This window comes from Triturus cristatus, chromosome 11 (assembly GCF_964204655.1).
Source record: "Triturus cristatus chromosome 11, aTriCri1.1, whole genome shotgun sequence".
Lineage (NCBI taxonomy): Eukaryota > Metazoa > Chordata > Amphibia > Caudata > Salamandridae > Triturus > Triturus cristatus.
The window spans coordinates 1,165,437,930-1,165,461,573 of NC_140594.1; the positions used below are offsets into that span (position 1 = coordinate 1,165,437,930).

General features: G+C 42.8%; 1 protein-coding gene across 1 annotated transcript in view; it reads left to right on the plus strand.

Moving 5' to 3' along the window:
* LOC146788644 (putative cation-transporting ATPase 13A4) overlaps positions 1-23,644 on the plus strand; it is a 468,281-nt gene that overhangs the window by 213,130 nt on the left and 231,507 nt on the right. Inside the window, exon 11 of the mRNA XM_085635854.1 lies at positions 22,414-22,571. Within this exon, the coding sequence (XP_085491980.1) occupies positions 22,414-22,571 (158 nt within the window). The remainder of the gene's footprint in view (positions 1-22,413; positions 22,572-23,644) is intronic.

Consider the following 23,644-nt stretch of genomic DNA (forward strand, 5'->3'; position numbering starts at 1 on the left):
CCATGCCCTGCAGGAACATGCTTTTGCATTCCCATTGCGGTGCCTTTTTTATTGGCTTTCATGGATGTGAGCCCGCCATGAAAACTGTGGCAGGGATGAAACAAATGTTTACCCTCAGTTCCTGCAGTACATGGACATAACAGTCCATGCCCTGCAGGAACATGCTTTTGCATTCCCATTGCGGTGCCTTTTTTATTGGCACCGCATGTGTCTGTCAAAGAACCGCCGGCGGACCTGCAGGATAGTATTCCTCTAATATGGAAGGCTTCCTTTAATAAAGTGACACGTGCTGGATGAAGTTTCCGACAGAAACATATCAGGTGGATAAGATCTTCCTTTTGACTACCACACAGGCGACATGTTTTTAAGCTAATATTTTTCCACCTTGGTGCGTCTGATAGTGAGTGATAATTTCCAAAGCGTAATGCCATTAGTTTTTTTTTTTTTTAAATGGGCTGAAAAAGTTAGATCTAAATAGACCGTTGGTTTGAGGACTTTATAGTTGTTGAGTACAGTCCAGGATTGAGATCTTTGACTAAAAGTACTTTTATATCCAATAGTAGAGAATGGAGTTTTGCAGCTTTGTTTAGTGCTAACCTAAATGTTATAAAGGACAGATTTTTATTTCAAAGGTCCAAAGTGCAAGTGGATTTAAGTGCCTCATTAAGGCTAGAATTCTCCACGTTTTGTTTCATGCAATACCAAACTTTTATTGATGAGTAGCATTGGCCCAGTGTTTCGTTAATTAGGCTAAATTCCAGGCGTATTTGAGCTGGCGAAGCAGTTTGAGGAAGCTAAAAGAATTTTTTTTTAAAATCTCTGCAATTAAGGAGATGGATAAAATGTTAGATATAGTTCCTATCCCTTTACTGAAGCCCATTTGATTTGCCAGAATCAGATTGAGTTAATTAGATCTTCCAGGATCAGGGAGGCAAGGTATTTTGATTCGACATCTAGCAATGCGGTAAGCCTATAATTGGATGGGTTTAATCTTTCTCCCCCTTTGTATATTGGTGAAAAAATAAATCTTTGTCAGCTCTCCGGGAGTTGGTTCAAGAGCTCAACTTCAGAATATAAATTCTCTAGGGTGGAGCTCCAGAAATCTGCGTCATGTTTCAAAAAGGCTTGAGGGATACCATTGGTTCCCGGGGCTCCATCTCTTTTGCTTTGGGTTATAAGGCTTTTTATTGCATCAGCTGAGTAAGGGGAGTTGTTTGTGTGTGGTTCCGTGTTTAGGCCGAGGATCTCGTTTGTCGCTTTTATAAAGGTGATTTGGTCGACGAAACATGGTTGCTGGGGATGAGTTAAGTGAACCTGCTCTGTGTGTGACTGTTGGGAAGTGTAGTGCTGTATTCCAAATTTCTGATTTATATAATTTGTCCATTCCTGTTCCTGCACGTTTGATGTTAGGGTGTTCCTTGGCCAATTAAATTCATTTATTGATTGCCAAAATTTGTATGAGTTGTGGTTTCTTGCGCTGTGTAATAGTTTTACCCAGAAGTTGTCCTCACTTGATCTTTTGTTCTCCCATAGCTTCTTTTTATAAAATGTTCTCTGCTTCCCAAATACATCGCATGCGTCGTCATTACTATTTTTTGTTTGCAGTTTCCTTATTGTTTTATTTAAGTCTCTTCTTAATGTTTGTACCTCACGTGGTAATCCTCTGTGTTGGTTGAAGCAAGAGATCTTGTGAGGAGGTTTGACCATTACGGTTGGTACATCAATCAGAGATCGAGGCCATGCCTGTGCCATGTTGGTGTTTGCTTCGATAGACTCAACGGGCTGCACTTTCGTTGTTGTGAATTGCTGCTGATTGCTTCCGCTTGACCAGGTGATTCGTTTTAGGTTTATTGTCTTCAAGGTGCCTTCCTGAGATTTAGGGGCTTGAAATCTTGACAGATTCAGGTTAAAGACAATGTGCTAAATTCAGTGGTCGCTCAGCGAGGTGAATTCAATGTAAAAGCGAGCAAGGAGTGGCATTAATGGTAGCGTTGTGATCGTGTAATCGACTGTCGACTGTGACCTCAGGCCGTTAGAAAGGTATTTGAGTGGAGAATCTTCATCCGATCTTCCATTAATCACAAATACTAGTTGCCAATTTATTAAGAAGAGTTGCATCTTTGCCGTAAAGGCGGCACTCGCATACGTTAAGGTTGGGAGCATTTTAGCTTTCATTCCCAGATTCAGTGGTCTGAATGACGGGCCCTCCAGTTTCTTTGCCAGTGACTTCTGGGCAAATGTTAGTGCGTTTGCCCATTGAGCCATATAGTTCTTCTGTTCACAATGAGTCAGTTTATTGTCACCGTAGTATCCCAGGTATTTGTAGCTAGACACATTTTCTAAGGGTTTTCCTTCAAGCTCGATGTAATGCCGATGGGCTGCCCGATTGCTGAGATAATTTCAAATCAGCAATATGACAGAGATAGGTTTTTATTTTTATTTTATTTCCAACTTCTCATGTGTGTTGCACTGTACAGCCCACATGCAAAGTGGGAAAAGGTTCAAAATAAGTTTAAGCACAGTATTTTGTACCTTCCAGTACAAAACTTATCCTAAACTCTGAAGACAACCGTGACTATAGTACACAGGTGTGCCATGCCACACATTAGCACATTTCTGCACTGGCACCAGGGAGAGGGGGTGAGAGTGCCATCTGGCCCTCTCCTGCTATGTCTATCTCATGCAGTGCAGCATGTAGGGCTGCTGCACTGGCCTGCGTGACCATCTAGCAAATCTGAGCCAAACTATAATGAACCGACGCATTATTATTCCACATGTTCCTTTTATATTTTTGAATGACACCATTGTCATATAGGTTACCTGTCATCGCACATTTCCCCTCTCTCCATACACAGATTGCGCCAGCTATAAATATAATACAGAATAGGTTACGCATGATTCACAAGTTTTTGTGACTATATGAGAACCAAGCTGCACCTCAGCTAGCTCACCAAGCATGTGTTTCAGAATTAGACATTTTACAGGATTCCCTTGCAGACCCCTCTGACTCCTCACCACAAGAGAGACAGACATGCAACAAAACAACTTATAACTCTACCAATACTATTAAATCTTCAGTTTAGAGATAACTGTTCATTAAGTTGTGTTAAGAATGGGCTGAGTATTAAGAAAGAGATATTTATGTACATGGAATTTCTAAAGTGTGAACCCAGCCAAAAGGCAGTGGGGAGCAGTGTAAGGTAAAAGAGAAGTGTACACTCAATGAGCAGCAGGAGATGTGGGTTTGTTGTGGACTATTAATGCATTTGTGATGAAGTGGTCTTTAAACAGGTAAGTCTCAACTGTTTTCTAAATTGGGGCAGTGTTGGGACGTTCCTCATGGATGTGGAGGTGTGTGGGCTACAAACGAAAGAATTACAGCTTATTCAAATCACATGAATGCATTGCCATTGCACTAAAACAAGCACAAGCTACAGCAAGTAACAATTAAGGGTAGTTTGCAGAGCTCAGCTTGAGATGGCATGGGAAGAAAAGGGAGTAATGTATGAGGTTCACATTCTGGCATTTGCATGTAACTCAATTGATTACAGTTGATTACAATGCAGTGGGAAGAGCACACTGTTTAACAGAATATTATCAATGTGCCAGGAAGAAACATTTAGACAAATAATGAATGCCCATCTGTTTGCTCTGCCTGAGCACTTAAATGTTGAGTAAACGCTCTGTTCTGTGGTTTGCGGTGGGGCCAGAATCACAAGCCCCAGTATCCCTTGCGGGCAGAAAGCCGCCGGCACACATGCCAGCGCCAGGAGTTGCCAATTCCAGCTGCTGGGAGTTCCCGCTGCACGGAACATGTCCGGGTGCTTGCCCAGGCAAAGACCGGGCCAAGAGCGGGCTTGTCTGTGCCCGTCAGAGACCAGAAGAGGCCAGGCTGTGCCACCCCCCTGTCATTTGCTCCATTAAGAGAAACATACTTTTTTCTATCTTCCTTATGCGATTTCCTCGCCACACTCTGGGACTCTCTGTTGTGCATTGTCGACAAAGAGTAGTGGATCCGTTGATTTTTACTCCACGAGCTGCGATCTGTAATTCATCTGAATGAGGAAACGTGATATCGAGATTTAACTATCGTATTGTTATGAACATTTGTGATTAAAGGGTACGGTGCAGCAATTCTCTGAAGAGTTAGGGGTCAAAGCGCTTGCTGACATTAGCCTACTAGAGGATTCTGGAACTTGGATGTGGCCTTAAAAGGGGGGGGGGGAGAAAATATTTTGTAGTTACTTTGCTCTGTTGTTTCATTTTGCTCCTGAGCACCTTGATTTTCTGGTATATAAGGTATTAGTTTATATACCTTTTGAGTGTGGGTAAGAGGAAACATCTTGCCATTGCCAGCAAGTCCCAAACCCCAGACAAATCTTGACTATCTTTATTGAAGTACATCAGAGGAGCTATGGGGGCTATTGATAAGCAAATTTCCTCTGTTGAAGAAACACTGCTAACATACGCAGACTGTGTAACAGCTCCGACAACATTGACTCATGCCCCCACTAATGATATAGAATACCCTATAAATAACAGTAAAGGTAGTGCCCTAACAAAGGACAATGGGGAAAAGGGGATAATGGGTGTATTCAATACATTTCTGAAACTATTTCTTCATCCAAATCTAATTCCCCACCACCACCTAAAAGTATTAGAAAGCCCTGAAATCGCCCCATAAATATTGGCCCTACCAAGGCGGAAACTCAGAACAAGCGACTAAACACTCAAAGTAAGTGCCCCAATCAAACAGCAACAGTTCGGGCTGAAATTAATCTGGACCCTAGTGATCTAACTAATAGTAAACTCGATGTTCTATGCAAGACACTCAAATCCGTTGAACAATATGTAAAAATATACTGAAGTCTTTACACACTCACCTAACACAAGTAGAAACTAAATCTAATACCTGCCCGGATCTGTTGAATACCATTGTAACAGGGCGAACCGAACATTAAATGCATCACACATTACTGCCCTCCCCCAAATGAGGCTTCAACTAATGTCGTATTTAACAATAACGTATCTCTGGGTCCTACCTTGCCCCCTCCTGACCATGCATGTATCCAAAATCACAGAGAGAACAGGTCCCAACAAGTCTAATAGGGGAATGGATGGTGGTAAAAATTCTCGAATAGTCACAGTCACCCCATTTACCAGTGATCGCTTCTGAGAGCCTAAGGAAGAGATAACTGATTTTCTGGATCCCCCTTCAGTCGCTACTCTGTATGTGATAGTCTTTGCAAATGCACCCACGTTACCTGTATACAGCAAGGATAGTTGGACATCATTAAGAAATGCGTCCTTAAATTGGCTGGGAACTAGATCAGGTCCTGTCCTTTAAAGCCCCACAGTTTGTGGAGACAGTTTTTAGCAGGACTAGGGCTACTACATTTTCCACAAGCTCCATCTCCTCCCTTCCCTTGGACTATCTTTTACCAACCTACAAATTTAATCGATGACATCAGACCACAGAAATCACTTAATTCGAGACCACTGGTTAATCTAAATTATTTGGTACTAACGTATAATCGCTTCCCTTCCCTTGGACTATTTTTTACCAACCTACAAAGTTAATCGATGACATCAGACCACAGAAATCATTTCATCTGAGACAAGCGGTTAATCTAAATTATTTGGTACTAACCTGGATGGGTTGGATTGACACAATGGAGAAGACAGGGCAGACACCGAGTGAGACTTAATTACTGTACCCTCTACGGACTTTCATGAAGATGGGCAAAATTTATCAGATTTATGTTTCGGATCATGGCCGGCCTGCAGAATGAAATACATAACTCAGAATAGTGAGAGCTTGTAGTTGGCTTCCAGTTTATAAGAGACTTGGCTTACGGAGCCCACTCAAATAATTGTGTACTGAACATATCATGTTCCAGCTACTCCCGCAAATCATGGTAGATCAAAAGGTGGGCTATGTACTTATGATCATAACAGTTTACTATTTACCAAAATAACAACGGCGACATATATTTCTTACTATCAAATATTTGTATGTGACTCGCCAGGTTCTGTTTGGTTAGTAAGAATTGATTTGTATAATACTGCCACCATGTGAGAAATAACGTATATCTTGCAGAAACTAAATGATGATTTGGAGCACATTGATGTAGGCAGTAGCGAGAGCATGATCATTTCATGGGGGAGTGATTTTAACACACGTCTGCGTAACATGCATCTGAAAAAATATGTGGATTGACTAACTTAGAAGATGTTGAGCAACCACATTTTAATCACAACTTAAATGGGGATAAGATCAATAAATTAATATTTAAATCTGATTTGGCCTTCAGAAATTAAATCTCCTCCTCATATGCTTCACTCAAGAGCACCTCTAATGTGAGACATGTCCACAGCATTATTGCCTATGTTTTATTGTCTAATAGTTGTACTGCCCACGCATGTAATTTTTACACTCATTTGATTTCATTAAGGGGTCATTTTCCCCTGAGCATTCAACTTTCTCTCGTTCTATTTTTTAATCAGCGGCACAGTAAAATCACCCCTCAGTTTGAAGAGATTTCATTGACAACTCTTAATGGATATTGTCTGCGCTGGATACAGATTGTCCCAGAGGGGTTCCTGGAAGAATTAGTAAATAGCAAAAGGAAATCCTTTGAGACTTGTTTAGATGAAACAACTAGGCCTAATGTTATTATCAAGGCTTTCCTGTCAATTACTCACAGGGTAAAAGAGAGTCTGTTTGATGCTGGAGAGAAAGCACAAAAAGAGGGGAAAGATTCACTACATAAACCCCCAGGTGTAAACTTGAAGTTCAGGCACATAGAATTGATTATAAATGGGTGGTGAAACATAGGAAATTCCGGTTAAGGGAGATAGCCTGGGAAGCTCTACACGAGGCGAGCAATAACAATGATAATATTACCTTTTAGCGGGCAATTAATTCCTCACAACTGAGAGCAGCCAAAGGCCTTAGGATTGATATGGCGATATTGGCGGAAGACTGGATAAAGCATTTTTCTACTATCTATTCCCTTCCTACTGCCACATCACCACAAGATTGGGAAAACAGTCATAATGAAATGGAAGACACCTCTGAAACCTCCTCAATTGTTCCCTTTAGCTTGGAGGAAGTCAATAATGTAATATATGGAAGTAAAGGTGGTAAAGCCCCTGGCCCAGACGCAATTCCAGGGGACTTGTATAAGGCCAACATTGCCTTCTGGAGACCCCTCCTTGTTTTGGTAATGAGGGCATGCTGTAAAATTGGCTTTCTACCAGCGTGAGCAGACTCAACAATTGTCCCGATCTACAAAAAAGTGAGATCAACATAACCCTGCCAGCTAAAGACTGATCTCCCTGCTTGATTCTTTAGTGAAGAGAGCAGGTCGCATTTTTTTAAAAGGTTACAAAAGTGGGCGGAAATGCACAATATCCTGTCAGACCTGCAATATGGTTTCTGCTCAGGAATTGGGACAATAGAGCAGGGTCTCAATTTAAGTACGTTAATTGGAAAATATGTTAACATTAGAGAGGGGAATAGCTATCTAGCTTTTGTTGATCTGTTGTTGGCCTTTGACTGCATCATCCACGTCAAATTATGGTCAATAATGAGAGATCTTGGGGTGGATGCATCGATTATTAGTTTCCTGAGTGATTTGTACTTGGGGTGTAGAGCCATGGTCAGATATGGTACATGGGGAGAATGCACTGAAGCCTTTAGCGTGGAGAGGGGGTGAAACAGGGCTGTGTCCTAGCCCCTTTCCTATGTTCAGTATGTATAGCATGTGAGCTGTATTAAGTACACTTTCGAAAGATTTTCTTCAGGTGGGACACCACCTTGTCCCAGCCCTCCTCTACACCGATGACACCGTCCTCATGACCGGTACCCCCCTTTGCCTACAGACCTTACTCACAAACATTTTTGACCTCATGCAGGATCTTGGCTTGTTAGCTACTCAATCGAAAAAAATTATTATGAAATGTGGGAGGAGAACCACTACTTGCCAAGATAAAACAAAAAATGGCACTAATATTGGTTTTACAAATAGTTTTTCATATTTAGGGATTTTATTCAATAAAGATGGCTCATGGAACCAGGTTAATGGAAGCAGGAAGTCACTATTTAATTAAGCAAACACGGCTCGTGGAGATTTTGCAAGTGGATTGGGCGCTAATACCCCTTAGGTGATGATGAAGATCTATACATCTAAATGTCTCAGTGTAGCACTTTATGGGGCAGGTGTGTGGGCGTATACTACATGTTTGCACTTGTAAATTGTAGAGAATGAGTTTCTAAGGTATCGTCTTGCTACCACTAAAAGTGCTTCAGCATATGCATGCCATGCTGAGTTGGGAGCTCTGTATATCACAGACCAAATAATGTTGCAACCCATTCTACTCTGGCATAAAGTCTGGACTTCAGAACATAATGGCTTAAATCATGCTATCATCAGGAATTACCTCAAGTTGAGTTTATATTTGTGAATGCCGTGGTTGGTATATATCCAAGGTTTCTTTCATAACTTGGGGCACCGTGATAATTTTGAGAAGCCGGAACCTTAAAACGTACCCGTAGAAAAGCACTGAAAAAAGAAGGTCTGATGCATCTGTAGAATCTTAGACTGACTATTGAAATTCGAAAGCCTAGTGTTTTAAAAAATCTACTTATTTTAACTGCATTTGAAATGCAACCTTACCTCAAAGTTGTAGTAAATTCCAGGCATAGGTTTGTCTTGACCTGTTTAAGAATGGATATTTTTCTTCGCTTGATAAGTTTTCCCAAAATGAATAATTGGTCCACAAACCAAAATTAATTGTCCTTGTGACTGTTTGAAGGCACAGAATACTAAGCATGTAGTTCTTTTTAAGTACATTTTATTGTAATCTGAGGAAGTGCTACATCCTACCACTCTTAAGACTGCTCAATTTTACACAATGTTGCCCTGCTTACTTTTATTTACAATCATTGCCTATCAAGTAGGTCTGTTGCGGTATGTTATCTTTTTTGTGGGCTTTTTTATGCTAGAAAGAAAATGTATCCTGCCCGTGCTTAGTATTAGGTCTAAAATGTCAAAGATATTAAGTGATTTGTGATGTAATAACTTTTTAATGAATGTGTAGTTTATTGTACTTTTATGATTTTATTATTAAATCAAATAAAGTGTTGAATTCAATTGAGTAAACTTCAATTGCTGGGCAAGGGTTTTATTACCTTTAGGTTCATAGACAAAATATCAAAACCAGAAATATCATGAAAAAATATTGAGTACAAAAATAATGTCATCCTATACTTATAATGTAAAAAACTCAAATATTGGGAAAAAATATTGTTATACACTAATATGGAAAACAAAAATACTGTTTTATAATATAAACATAGTTAAACATAGTAAACATTGAGGGCCTAGTTTGGATGTATGCTTTCCGTACGGCATCCAAGGTTTCAAATCTGACCGCCACCTTACAATGATGGCGTGCAGACTTTAAACCGGCCGGTCAATCCGACTGGCTTCTGATGGGCTCAAGGAGCCCTTCGGCCAGTTGAACAAGCCACATAATCCTGTACATATGGCATTTCTGCCATCGGGATTATTATGATGTCAGCTTCCGAAAAGGTTTTCCATGTCGGGCTTTCCAACATGGAAAGCCTGTCGGAAAATCAACTTTGGCCCCCCTTCTCCCAATGCCTCCGGTTGGGAGCTGATGGGGGCACCTATGGTGCACCCCTGTAAATCACTGCACCATGTGGCAGGTACCATGAGGTTTCTACCACATGGTGCAGGGATTTAGAGTAACTCCCATTACTCTATGGGAGCTTGTGCTGTGTCCGGTTACCGACTGCCACACAAGCTCCCATAGAGAAATTGGAGTCTGCGACTGCATCATGTGCTATCGCATTGTAATTGCGGACTCGCACCACCGACGCGTGGTCGGTCGGTTATGAAACCGGAGAGATGTAGGTCAGAGGTAACTCCTACCAACATCATAATCAGGCCCTAAATATATTAATATTAAAAAATAATTTCATGTAAATTAAATATATAATTTGTTTTACATTATTTATTTATTTTATCTGTGCAACAACACCGGTGCAGTGGTGTGTTTTTCTTTGTATTTGGTGAACGAACTAAATCAGAATATTTGTGCAGAGTTTAGTAATATAGGGGATCTCTTCCCCGCCGCGGGCTCCCCGTTGCAAGAGGCTTGGGCTGCAGCGATTAAAACATTTTGTCCCTTTCTATCTCGGCTTGGATGGAACTGTGCTAATCCTATTCTTAAAGACTTTGATAGAAAAGCAGATATTTGAGGAGAGCAAACAGAGTGCCGCTGGTGTTGAGAGTGCTCTATACCGGAGCTGTTTTCCACCTTAACTTGAGAACTACCCAGACTTCTCTGCTTCCTTTTTTGCCTAATTAATTCATTAATGCATCACTCTATGCCTGAAAAGGTATTATATATATTACTTACTGGTGGTCGCCAGTAAGTAGTTAGGTAGTTATAGATAGAACCTATTTTCCATAGGAAAGGTGTTTTTTCATTTGCCAATATATTTGGCGCCGTTTGACGAATCTTCGTGAAATTTTCAAAACTAATGGGGCGCTCTGGTCAGCTCCTATCTTAAAAGTTTTGGGGTGATTCGTCAAGTGGGGGCCAAGAAAAAAGGGGTCCCAAAACACATTTTCTCCATGTTCATTTCCATAGGAAAAATTGGAACAGGCTACAGCCCGAACTGCTGTACAGAATTACACCAAATTTGGAAAAAAAGGTAGTTCTTGGTCCAGAAAGCGACCTTATTTTTAAATGGTTTAAATTCGTTCAGTAGTTCCTGAGAGTTTAAAAAAAGAAAACTTTTGATAACCGAGCACCGAGGAGGAGTCCCGAACCCTCCCGGGCATGACCTTCACTCTGATCGGCTGCCAACACTCCAAACCAGGAAGTGCTGGCAGCCATCTTGTGACTTGGTAACCGAGTCACAAGAAAAAGGAGAAAAACAAAAAAAGAGGGCAAGGTAGAAACACCGTGACCCCCTAGGCCTGCTCAGGGGGTCCCACAGGGAGCCCCGGGCCAAAAAAAAGCATAGTTTAAAAAAAAAAACTGCAGAATTCGCCCTGGGTGCGGAAATCCTGCAGATATAATAAAATAAAATTGAAGCGCGGTCTCCCGCGCTTCATTTTAATGAGCTCCGGGTGGGCCAGGTCCCGGGGGGATGCTGAAATTAAATAGCGGGGGCTCCCGCAGCCCCGGGGACCTCCACCTCCCCGGAGCTATGTAAATTATATCCGGGGAGCACGCGGTCCCCCTGCAGCCCTGCAGGTGGTCCAAGGCCACGCTCCTTTTTACACCACTCGGGGGATGAAGTCCACTTGTGTCCTGAGGTCCTCAGGACACATAAGGACCTCATAGGCCCACCAGCAGTGCTCCAAGAGGCGTGTTTGCAGAGTGGTGTGAAAAGGGGTGTGGCCTTGGACCACCACTCTGTAATCCAGCAGTGGGGCGCTTACTGGAGGTACCTGGTGGGCTAGTTGGCCCCCAGGGACCCTCAGTATTCAAGGGGACTTAATTCCCCAACTTAGAAGGCACCAGGGGGTGTGTTTGCAGAGTGGTCGGGAAAGGGGGCATGGCCTTTGCCCACCTCTCAGCAATGCCATTGTTTGGGGCTTACTGGAGGTAACAGGTAGGCTAGTTAGCCCCTAAAGGAACCCCAGCAGCGAAGGGGACTTCAATCCCCATCCAAGAGTGCACCAGGGAGCGCGTTTGCAGAGTGGTGGGAAAAGGGGGTGTGGCCTGTTATGTGAATTTAGCAGTCCTGCTGTGTGGTACTGTTCTGCTCGATTTTCCCGGCCTTCTTGTGTTAACAAGTGATTGAATGTGACTTCAGTCTCTTACCATTCAAGCCTAAGGGTTAGAGTAGTGAATGGAGCCTATTTACTAGGCACTTCGACATGATTCTGTGCTCTTCCCCATAGATCAGGGCTTGCACACATAGCCTAGGGGATAGATTCGTTAGTATTAGGGATAACCTGTCCTGTAGTGAGGGTATTTCATGGAGCTGTGCTGAATTCAGGCCTGGTAGGCCTCAAACGGGAGAGACTCCATCTTTCTTTCTGCTCCGGCAGCTTGGGATGCTTCTAGGTCAAAAGTAATGTTTTAGTTATGAGGTGTTATTCGCTTGGAGAGAACCGGTTCAGGCCGGCCCTTATCGAAGGATTGTATTTTTCTTCATGCCGAAGACACTACATCAGGCCGGCCGGCTGGGAACGTGTCCTTGGTACGGGGAGGTACAAGAATTTGGTGGGCGGCAGGTTACGGGCCGGAATTTTCCATGAGGAAATGCACCTCTATATTAGTGAAAGTCTGAGGCAGTTACATGTTCAGTCCGTAGGCGGCATCTAGCCGTTAGCAGTAAAGCTACTACTTATTCCAGGGAAGACAGACGCCATCTTGAAGGCGGAGAAGAACCGAGAGACAGATGCTTTCCTAACAGAATAGCCAGAGAGGAGAGAGTAGCCGATAAGGAAGAGGTCCCAGTGACTCGGAGAAGGGTGATTCCAGGCGAGCCGAGGCACAGACGAGAAGGGAGCCTAGATGACCACTGAGTGCAGGCTACATACTACTAAGGTGATGTCGACCCTTTCTTATTAGAGTGTACAACTTAATCTTTCACTTTTCTTTGCAGGTTATGTGTTACATCGTAATGTTATGTGATTGTGTATGCAATGAGTAATAAAGTATCCAGTTTGTAGTGAACCAACATGTGCTGCGTGTTCTTGTATAAGAGGGTAGCCTATTCTTCTAGTCAGCTGCGGCTACATGAACAGATGTTAACCCTGATCAGGTAAGTGGTAACTGAATAAGGGAAAGAGGAGCCCCTCGAACCTGAGAACAGGCTATGCCCGAACTGGCAATCCTTGTGTGATCTGATGAATAGTGAGACTGATTCCCTTTTTGTATGTTATGGTGATCATAGGATGAACTGTCGTATGAGACTGCCGTCTAGGTAGAGAGGTCTGGATTCGTAGGGGATCGCGAGGCCGCCGATTGTGCTGATACTGTCGTATGGGCAGAGGGGTCTGGGTTCGTATGGGACCGCGAGGCCGCCACTTGTTATACTGTCGTATGGGCAGAGAGGTCTGCATTCGTAGGGGATCGCGAGGCCGCCGATTGTGCTGAGACTGCCGTCTGGGTAGAGAGGTCTGGGTTCGTATGGGACCGCGAGGCCGCCACTTGTGATACTGTCGTACGGGCAGAGAGGTCTGGATTCGTAGGGGATCGCGAGGCCGCCGATTGTGCTGAGACTGCCGTCTGGGTAGAGAGGTCTGGGTTCGTATGGGACCGCGAGGCCGCCACTTGTGATACTGTCGTATGGGCAGAGAGGTCTGGATCCGTATGGGATCGCGAGGCCGCCGATTGTGAGGTCTTGGTATGCATAGTAGGAATCCCCTGTCCTTAGATGATAGATATATGTGGTTGCAGGATTGTAAATAGGTTCTAGGGAGGGGGTAACGTTCTGGCTGGGTTAGTGAGGCTCTGATGAGCGGGTTCTATCTGATCCGAAAACCCAAGCAGAACAGGTACTTACTGGATGTAATAGGAGGGGTAGTTGGCCCCCAAGAATGTCCTTGGAGGGCAACTACCCCTCTTGTTACCTCCAGTAAGTCCTATGCAGTGGGATTGCTAAGACGTCTTCAAAGGCCATGCCCCCCTTTCTCCACCGCTCTGCAAACACGCCTCCTGGCAGACAACGGGATGGGGGATGAAGTCCAATATACTCGTGCGGGACTATGGGGGCCAAGAAGCCCTCCTGGTACCTCCTGTAAGTCCTACACAGCGGAGTTACTGAGGGCTGGTCTGAGGCCCAGCATCCTTTGTCTACCAGTCTGCAAACGTGACTACCAGTTAAAGAAGTGTTTGCAATGTAATAGGTTTCCCATTTGTGAGAATTAGAGCTATTGGTTTTGTAAATGCAAAAGTTTTTTACTAATTTTTTTGGGAGTGGATGTTCGTTGTGTGTAGTGGAATTATGTGGTATGTTGTGCAGTGAAATTATGTGGTATTTAGTGTATAGGAATTAGGTAGAGTGGGATTATGTGTTATAGAGAGTAATTATGTGGTATAGTAGTCTGTGTTGTGGAGTAGTAACCTCAGGTTTAGTCTTCCTCATTTCCACAGAAGCTCAACTATGAACTCAGTGAGACAAAAAAAGAAGGAATCACTGTGGAGCATTTGTGGACCTAGTCAGAGGTATGAGCAGGGCCACTGGAATTATGTGACTGTTTGGCTGCACCGACATTTACACAATTGTACATTTTCTGTATTAGCCACATAATTCATCATCTGCTCCCTAATCTGCAGATTTAAACAAAAAAAGCCTTGTTTCTATGTCAAACGGCTCAAACGTTACTAAAAATACAGCGACAAGTGTTACAGCATGGTGCAAACCTAGATTGGTCACCTGCTACTTATTGCTAAATGTGGGTGTTAAATTGGTACTAATGGTGTGCAAGCCACTCTTTTTTCCTTCTGCGCCTCTCTTGACTCTTTCTGCATTTCTGTTGCTTCTTTCTGCACATTTCTTTCTTTTTCTGCACTTGTTTTGCCTCTTTCTGTAAATCTCTTGCACTTTCTGTACCTCTCTTCCCTCTTTCTGCATGTCTGTTGCCTCTTTCTGTACCTCTCTTGCCTTTTTCAGTACCCCTCTTACGTGTTTCTGCACCCTTTTTGCCTCTTTCTGCATCTCTGTTTCTTCTTTCTTCACTTCTTTTTTCTTTCTGCACCTGTCTTGCTTCTTTCTGTACCTCTCTTACCTCTCTCTCCACCCCCTTCCCTCTCTATCCACCCCTCTTCCCTCTTTCTGCACTTATGTTGCTTCTTTCTGCACTTAGCTTGCTTCATTATGCAGCTCACTTGCCTCTTTCTGTACCTCTATTGACTCTTTCTGCAGCTCTCTTGCCTACCTCTGCACTTCACTTGCTTCTTTCTGTACCCCTTTTGCCTGTTTATGCACCCCTCTCCCCTCTTTGTGCAACTCTCTTGTCCTCTTTCTACACATCTCTTCCCTTTTTCTGTAACTCTCTTGCCTCTTTCTACACCTCTCTTGCCTCTTTCTGCACCACTCTTGCCTCTTTATGTACTTCTGTTCCTTCTTTCTTCACCTTTCCTGTCTTTTTCTGCACCCTCCGTGCCTCTTTCAGCACCTCTGTTGCTTCTTTCTGCACTTCTATTGCCTCTTTCTGTACCTTTTCTGCCTCTTTCTGCACTTCTCTTTCGTTTTCTGCACCATTTGCACCTCTTTCAGCACCTCTGTTACTTCTTTCTGCACTTCTCTTCATTCTTTCTGCATCCCATTTGCCTCTTTCTGTACCTCTATTGCCTCTTTGTGCACCCCTCCTACCTTTTTCTGCACCCCTCTTGCCTCTTTTTGAACCTCTGTTGGTTCTTTCTGCACTGACCTTGCTTCTTTCTGCACCTTACTTACCTCTTTCTGCACTTCTGTTGCTTCTTTCTACACCTCTGTTGCTTGTTTAAGCAATTCTCTTGCTTCTTTCTGCACTTCTCTTGCCTCTTTCTGCATCTTTTGTGCCTCTTTCAGCACCTCTGTTGCTTCTTTCTGCACTTCTCTTCCTTCTTTCTGCACCCTTCGTGCCTCTTTTTGCACCGTTGTTGCTTTTTTCTGCACTTCTCTTCGTTCTTTCTGCACTGCTCTTGATTCTGTCTGCATCCCTCTTGCCTCTTTCAGCACCTCTTTTGCTTCTTTGTATGCTTTTCTCTCCTCTTTTTGCACCCCTCTTGCGTCTTGCTGCACCTCTGTTGCTTCTTTCTGCACTTCTATTGCCTCATTCTGCACCGCTCTTGCTTCTTTCTGGCCCTCATTTGCCTCTTTCTGCACCCCTCTTTCTGCACCTCTTGTGCCTCTTTCTGTACCTCTGTTGCCTCTTTCTGCACTTCTCTTGGTCTTTCTGCACCCTTTGCGCCTCTTTCAGCACCTCTGTTGGTTCTTTTGGCACTGCTCTTTCTTCTTTCTGCACGTCACTTCCCTTTTTCTGTACCTCTGTTCCTTCTTTCTTCACCTGCCTTGTCTCTTTCTGCACCCTTCGTGCATCTTTCAGCACCTCTGTTGCTTCTTTCTACACTTCTATTGCCTCTTTCTGTACCCCTCCTGCCTCTTTCTGTAGCTCTCTTGCCTCTTTGTGCACCTCTCGTATCTCTTTCTCAACACCTCCTGCCTCTTTATGCACCTCTCTTGCCTCTTTATGCATATTTCTTGCCTTGTTCTGCACCTCTGAGTTAGAGGTAGTTGTAATGCCCCTGCCCTATTATGTAGTAGGGCCTTACAGGGGAGGTCATGCCAATCACAGGGGTACCCCAACTCATGGTGTACCCTACTGTATATAGGTGTTTTCACTGTATTCTAAGTGTCTTTCAGCATTGCACTGGCTCCGGGCCTGGTTAGTCAGTCAGTTACTACCAGTATCAGTCAGCAAAAAGTTGGGGGCGCAGGATGACTTTGCAACAAGGCCTCTTTCTGCACCTCTGTTGGTTCTTTCTGCATATCTCTTGCTTCTTTCTGCACCTTTCTTCATCCTTCTGGACTTCTGTTGCCTCTTTCTGCATTTCTCTTGCTTTTTTCTGCACCTGTCTTCCTCTTTCTGCACATGTCCTTGCTCTGTAGGCATAGTTAGAAATTAGCATTTAAAAAACCTTTGAAATTCACTGAAAAAAACATAGGTTTCAGGGACGTTATAGTTAGAAATTAGCTTTTAAAAAAACTTGGAAATTCATTGAAAAAACCACAGGTTTCAGGGACGTTATAGTTAGTTGGACATTTCACTCGTACAAAACCAGAGAAATTCGGCCGTTATAGTTAGTTGAGCTAACTATAACTCGCGCCCCCGCAATGCACTGCTGATGACATCACATATTACATCATTCATGACATGGTCACTGACATCACTAATGACATCACTGATGACATTTCAAATGACATCACTGATGACATCATCCACGTGATAATCTGATGCACCTCCTCACACTCTAATATAACCTTTGATACACCCACTCTAGAATACAGACTATCATTTTAGAAACCATAGACACACCAATACCAGTTAATATATACCCATTCAATGATTCCTAGGCCTATACACACATCCACTCATTCACCATACAGTCACTCATACAAGCAGTCACTCATCAATACAGCACTATCATATTCACTCATACACCTATACAGACACTCACACACCGCCACTCATCCATAGAGTTACGCACACACCTAGTCAGTCATGCAAAGAATCAATCACACTCCCATTTACTCACCTATACAGTTATACACACACCACCTCATTTATTCATACAGATACTAACACATACTTACTATCTTTTACAATCACTGACACAAGCACACACTCATCCATACAGCCACTTTCACAATCAATCACTCTCACATATAGTCATTTAAATACTCCAACACTCACATATACTGCCTTTCGCATATGTAGTTACTCACACATGTTCCACTGAGATATCCATTCACTCACCAACATACCTATCCACACACTCCCCCACCCATACAGCCCTTCACAGATGCACTCTTGAGCCCATACACCCAGTGAATCACCTACTCACACATCTATGTACAGACTCACACCCCCTCCCATCCACACAGACACTCTGACACCCATACAGATACTTAGACAACCAATCATTAACCCATATAAACACTCATGTAGCTACTCACCAACCCATGCAGCCGCTTACATACCAACTGTCAGACTGATACAGACATTCACACAGTTTAGTCACTAACCCATGCACTCAGTAAGGCACATGTAATCACTCACTTATACAGTCAGTGACGCACCTACTGAATCATCCATTCAAACACTTATACACCCACTCATTCTTCAATACACCTTGATATATATATATATATATATATATATATATATATATATATATATATATATTCACTGAAAAAACCATAGGTTTCACACATGTTATAGTTAGCTGTACATTTTACTCGTAAAAAACCAATGAAATTCCACGTTATAGTTAGATCAGGTAACTATAACTCGCACGACCGCCACTCTATCACAAGGATGATGTCATCAGTAATGTCATGAGTGATGCCACTGACCATGTCATGAGTGATGTATTATGTGACGTCATCAGCAGTGGATTGCGGGCGCGCAAGCTATAGTTACCTGATCTAACTATAACGTGGAATTTCATTGGTTTTTTACGAGTAAAATGTACAGCTAACTATAACATGTGTGAAACCTATGGTTTTTTCAGTGAATTTGCAAGGTTTTTTAAATGCTAATTCCTAACTATAACGTGTGTGAAACCTATGGTTTTTTCAGTGAATTTGTACGGTTTTTTAAATGCTAAGTTACTTTACGCCATTCGTGGCGTGCGCGCCCACTTAACGCAGTTCGTTCCGTGCGCGCACGGTGCGCGCATAGTGAGCACGTGGTGCGCTTTGCGCACCGCGCGCCCACTTTACGCAGTTAGTGCCGTGCACGCACGGTGGGCACGCGGTGCGCTACGCGCACCGCGTGCCCACGTTACGCTAGATGGTCCATGTACGCACGATGCGCTTAGCGCACCGTGCGCACATGGAGGACATATGATGCACTTCGTTTTGAAAGGTAATATTTTAATTTTTCACACCGGTTATAAGCCATGCACAAATGGTGCCCTTCGGGCACCATTTGCACACGGGGTGGGGAGAGTGTGGATAATTTTTTTTTTTAAATATTTTTTTACCGTACGCGTACGGTAAGCGTAATCGGCGAAATTAGCGAAAAAATAAAAATTCCGTTTTTGGCCTTGGGGGATCTTTGGGGACTCCCTCAACATGGCTAGGTGTTTTGGAGCTGTCCAAACAGCCCCTTTACATGTTTTTGTGCTTTGTATTTTAATCCACACTCTCAGTGCGAGAGAGAAAATGGCGGCCGCCGCTTCCTGGTTTCGGCCGATTCGAATGTTTACTAAGATCTAAGAGCCAATCAGAATCGCGCTCGCGCACGCCACCGTACGCGTACGGTAAGCGTACCGTAAGTGCACCGTAAGCTGGCTCAGATATATATATTGATTTAAAGGCTATTTTCTCAGAATCTACTGAACAGATTTACACCAAACCTACAAAAGGCACTTCCTTGACCTGAGGACTACCTCTCTGCCAAATTTCTAGTAATTCTGTTCAGCCGTTCGGGCTGTAGCTGTGTCTAAAGGTCCTATGGAAAAATGCATGGGAAAAACGCGTTTTGGGACCCCCCTTTTATCTCAGCCCCCGCTTGACGAATCCCCCCGAGACTTTCAGGGTAGGAGCGGAGCGTAGCGCCCCACCTATTTTGAAAAATTCGCAAGGATTCGTCGACCGGCGCCAAAGTTATTCAAAATAGAATGTTGCGGATTTCCTATGGAAACGTGGTCCTAACTATAACTACCTACTGGCGACCGCCAGTAGGTAATATATATATATATATATATATTTATATCCTTGAAACTCCGACCTTCTCCCGAATTTTGCCGAAACAGGAACAGGAGCACGGACCACAAAATAGGTGCAGATTAATTAATTTATTTCACCAAAATACAACCACCAGCATGACGCGTTTCAACCTCAAAGGGCCTTGATCACATGACACGGAACACAGTACATGATTGGTTTAAATACCCTGGGCATCATTTCCTCAAGTTTTTTTCTTTTTTTCTGCGGTAATAGCAGTCTTTATCTGAAAGTTGACTCATTGCCTCATTTATATATTCACTCTTTTTCCACAACACAACATCGCCACCCTTATCGGCACTGTGGATGATTATATCATTGTTGTCTTTTAATTTCTTCATTAACATATGATATTTAAGTTAATTTTTGTTAGAGCGTGATCTTATCGTTTTTTGCACTTGGTGGTTAAGTCGCTTAATGCCTGTAATCAATTGTTCTTGGAAGATTTCAACTGAGTCCCTTGTAGTTATGGGGTTAAAGGTAGATTTTGGTTTGAATGGAGTTGTTTTTGTAACCACTTGGACCGTTGTGTTTACTTGAGTGTACTTCCTTTCACTGTTTGATGTAACTTTGATATTTTCATTGGCCAGTTCTTGTAATTCTGATAGAAAAGGCAAATCAGAGATGGTTAGACTGCAACCTGGTGGACTTGCCACCAGAGATCCTGTGTGGATTTGATCAGTTTCAGTTATGCTATTCTCATTGTTTGGGCCACGTTGGAGGAAGTATTTCTTCAACTTGAGTTTCCTGATGCTCTTAAAAATGTCCATCCTTGTTGTTGCATAATTGAGTGTTCTAGCAGGGCAATACGAGAGACCCAATGTTAAAAGCTGCTCTTCCACTTTATTTAAAACCACATCAGTTAAATTATAACCATTGGATTATTGATTGGGTCTTCACTAATTACTGCCGTTAGCGTCTCCAATTCTTTTTCAGCTTTCGTGTTGATTTTTTTTATTTTTCGTTATTTTGCCTTTCGCCTCTCCCGGCGTTTGGTGGATCTGTTTTTATTTGTTTTATTGATTGATTTCTGGGGCGTAACGTGTTTCTCCTTTCGTATACTAAAAAATCAACTTCTTGTGCTTGTGAGAGTTTCACCGGAATTGCTCGAATGCGTTCCTCATTTTCAGTTTCACTCTCCGGCACTGAGCTAAGATCAGAGTTTGACACTGTGTGAGAAACCATGTGTGGTCTTGAATTATTGCCCTCACTACTGTCGGTTGTTCGTATTTCCCCAAATTTAGTCACCTTAAGAGCATCGTATTTTTTAGCAAATGTAAAGATCCGTCCTGTTTCTATATATATATATATATAACACATATTTAAACTCTATAGACACACATAGCCACTGGATGATGTCATCAGTGATGTCATCAGTGATGTCATTTGAGATGTTATTAGTGATGTCACTGACCATGTCATGAATGATGTAATATGTGACGTCATCAGCACTGCATTGCGGGGGTGTGAGTTATAGTTAGCTCAACTAACAATAACAGCCAAATGTCTCTGGTTTTGTACGAGTGAAATGTCCAAATAACTATAATGTCCCTGAAACCTGTGGTTTTTCAAGGAATATACATATGAATATGATTATCCATTGTCCATACCCATTGTGTAGTTCACACACAATGTAGGGGGACATCATGCAGTGAAAGGACAATGTTACTTGTACTTACATATTTTATTGATTCTTTTGTGAAACAACTGGTTCTCTTTTTGTTTTCTGTTTTCAATAGAATGTAATTGCAATCAAGTTGAATGTATACAGGAAAGATTTGAAAACCAACACAACGATGAATAAATGTAATGACATTAATAAATCCAATAACCAACCATGTAAATACTCGAAACATCAGGCATTTATGGACTGATTACGAGTTTGACCATCCAACCGCACAAAGACCGCATCCACATCCTCTGGAAGACCTCAGTGCTGGTGGTCTTCAGGTCACTGTATTACAAGTTCACTGTGGTGTCTGCAGTGTTGCTGAAGTGATCTTGCAGTGGTGGTGACTAGTTTTCCATACACAGTGATGCCTCTGTGAGCGTTCCGACTGCATATGTGTTGAATGCAAACATATGCATGATACATGTGGAAAAATACCACCTACCCATTGCCGGAGTCCGACCCATATTTGGGCAGTCCAAGCAATGGGTATATGGTACAAAGAGCACTAAATGTGTATTTCTCAGGGTGAAGATGCTGCTGTGTAGGGGGGACCTGAAGACAGGGATCCACATCAAACTCCGATCTGAAGAACAGGAAAGGAGTGAGCATGCACTTCAAATCCTTATTTTCCACTGATCTGTAGACGGTGGTCTCACTGCAGTGGTTGGCTCATCAGAAAAGCCATCTCATAATACGGACAGCAGTGAAGCTCCTCAGTACCGCCCTATGGCAGTTGATTTTCCCCAGCGGTCAGCGGTGTTCTTGCGGTGTCGGCATTTCACCCACAGAGTTTGCAATCGCAATCTTCCCATCTTATTATACGATGGTCGGACCGCCAAGCTCGCTGCATTAGGACCTCAATGGTGGAAACAGCAGTCAATGGACCGCCAAACTCGTAATAAAGCCCTTAATTTACTAAATATCCTATGATGTGTTGGACTAAACTCCTAAGCCAAGTAGGAGCCTCTAATTTCAGTTTATTACCACATTTTTATTGACCCTTACTTTTCACGCCATCATGGTGTTCCATTAGTCTGGCATTGGTAGCCTGCTTGCTTGTTGCCTAACTAATCCAAGATGAATTCTCTTTAAGCGTCATCTGATAAAATGTTGTATGTCAGCCACAGTGTGCACCTCTACAGATCCTGTATACACACTGTTCACTGCTATTCACAATGGCATTGTTATATACACTCCTTTAAGCATTTACCTCTTATAATCATTGTTTTTCTATTTCCACTAGGGTTCAACACAGCAAAAGGTGATCTGGTGAGGTCCATTCTATATTCCAGGCCTGTCAATTTCAAACTTCACCAAGATGCAGTCCGGTTTCTCATGTGTCTTGCTGGATTCGGCCTCATTGCAGTGATTTACTCAATTGTGATATACAGCAGGGCAGGTGTAAGTAACCTTTTCATTTATGCACTGTTTTGAGAGACTTTTAATGACCTGGTGAATCCAGTTTCAAAAAGGTATGGGTTTTGGAGTGTGGGTTAGAGCTAGGGGAGGCAGGGGGGCATTAGACCACTAGAGTAGCTTGAGGTAGGGCTTAGGGCTTGGAAGGCACTAGAAAATTGAGGTTTATAAGAGGCCAGGGTATGACTTTGGCTCCAGGTGGTTTTCCTACTGCCTGGTGTGCTAAATTTCACTTCTTGCTGTTTTTTTCACAAACCTGGATTGCTCCAGGGGTCAACATGGATGTGCTGCAAACACCAGCAGCAATGGAAGAACACATGGTCATTGGACAGATGTGAGGCCAGGGACTCGTCTTCAACAAAGGAAATAGTAGGCAAGACAGCCAGTCTGGCTCGGCTATAGTAGCAGCCATTTGTGGGATGGAGGCCACCATGGATATTCTGTTTGGGGAACGGTAGCTTGCAAGGCCCAGGACTAAAGCTTCTACTTGTACAATGTAATGCCTGGTGCAAAATATGTGTACACCCACAGTCTTCCTGATTTGTTTTAACACTAATACAAAGCAGCAAAGAAAACCAAATTAATTTCTAGTTTTTTACTTGATTGAAAGAGCACTGGGCCATTCTTACCATTTATCTTCCGATGGACCTTTGTAGTTGACTAGGAAGTCATAAGAAGTTAACATTTACCAGACAATGTAATATTCATGCAACTCATTTGTCCACACAAGACGGACCAGGAATCAGGTACTAAGGTTAATAAGGTTAATCACAAACTAATAGTCAAACTGATATAGATGAATCTCAAAAACATTATAAAAGTACAAAATCACCAAAGGTAGACCAAATCATATTACAAAGCTCAGTCTCAAGTATAAGAAACATATGAGACATTCATTGGCAGCAATGCATAAAAGCAAAAACAAGATTTGATGCTCAGTATAGTATTTCCAGCTCTCATGATTAGGCATGAATACTTCTAAATACCGAGTCAAATCCTACACTATCTAAAGTCATCTAGGGTAAGGGTGATGTATTGTAAGAATAAGCAGGAAGGTG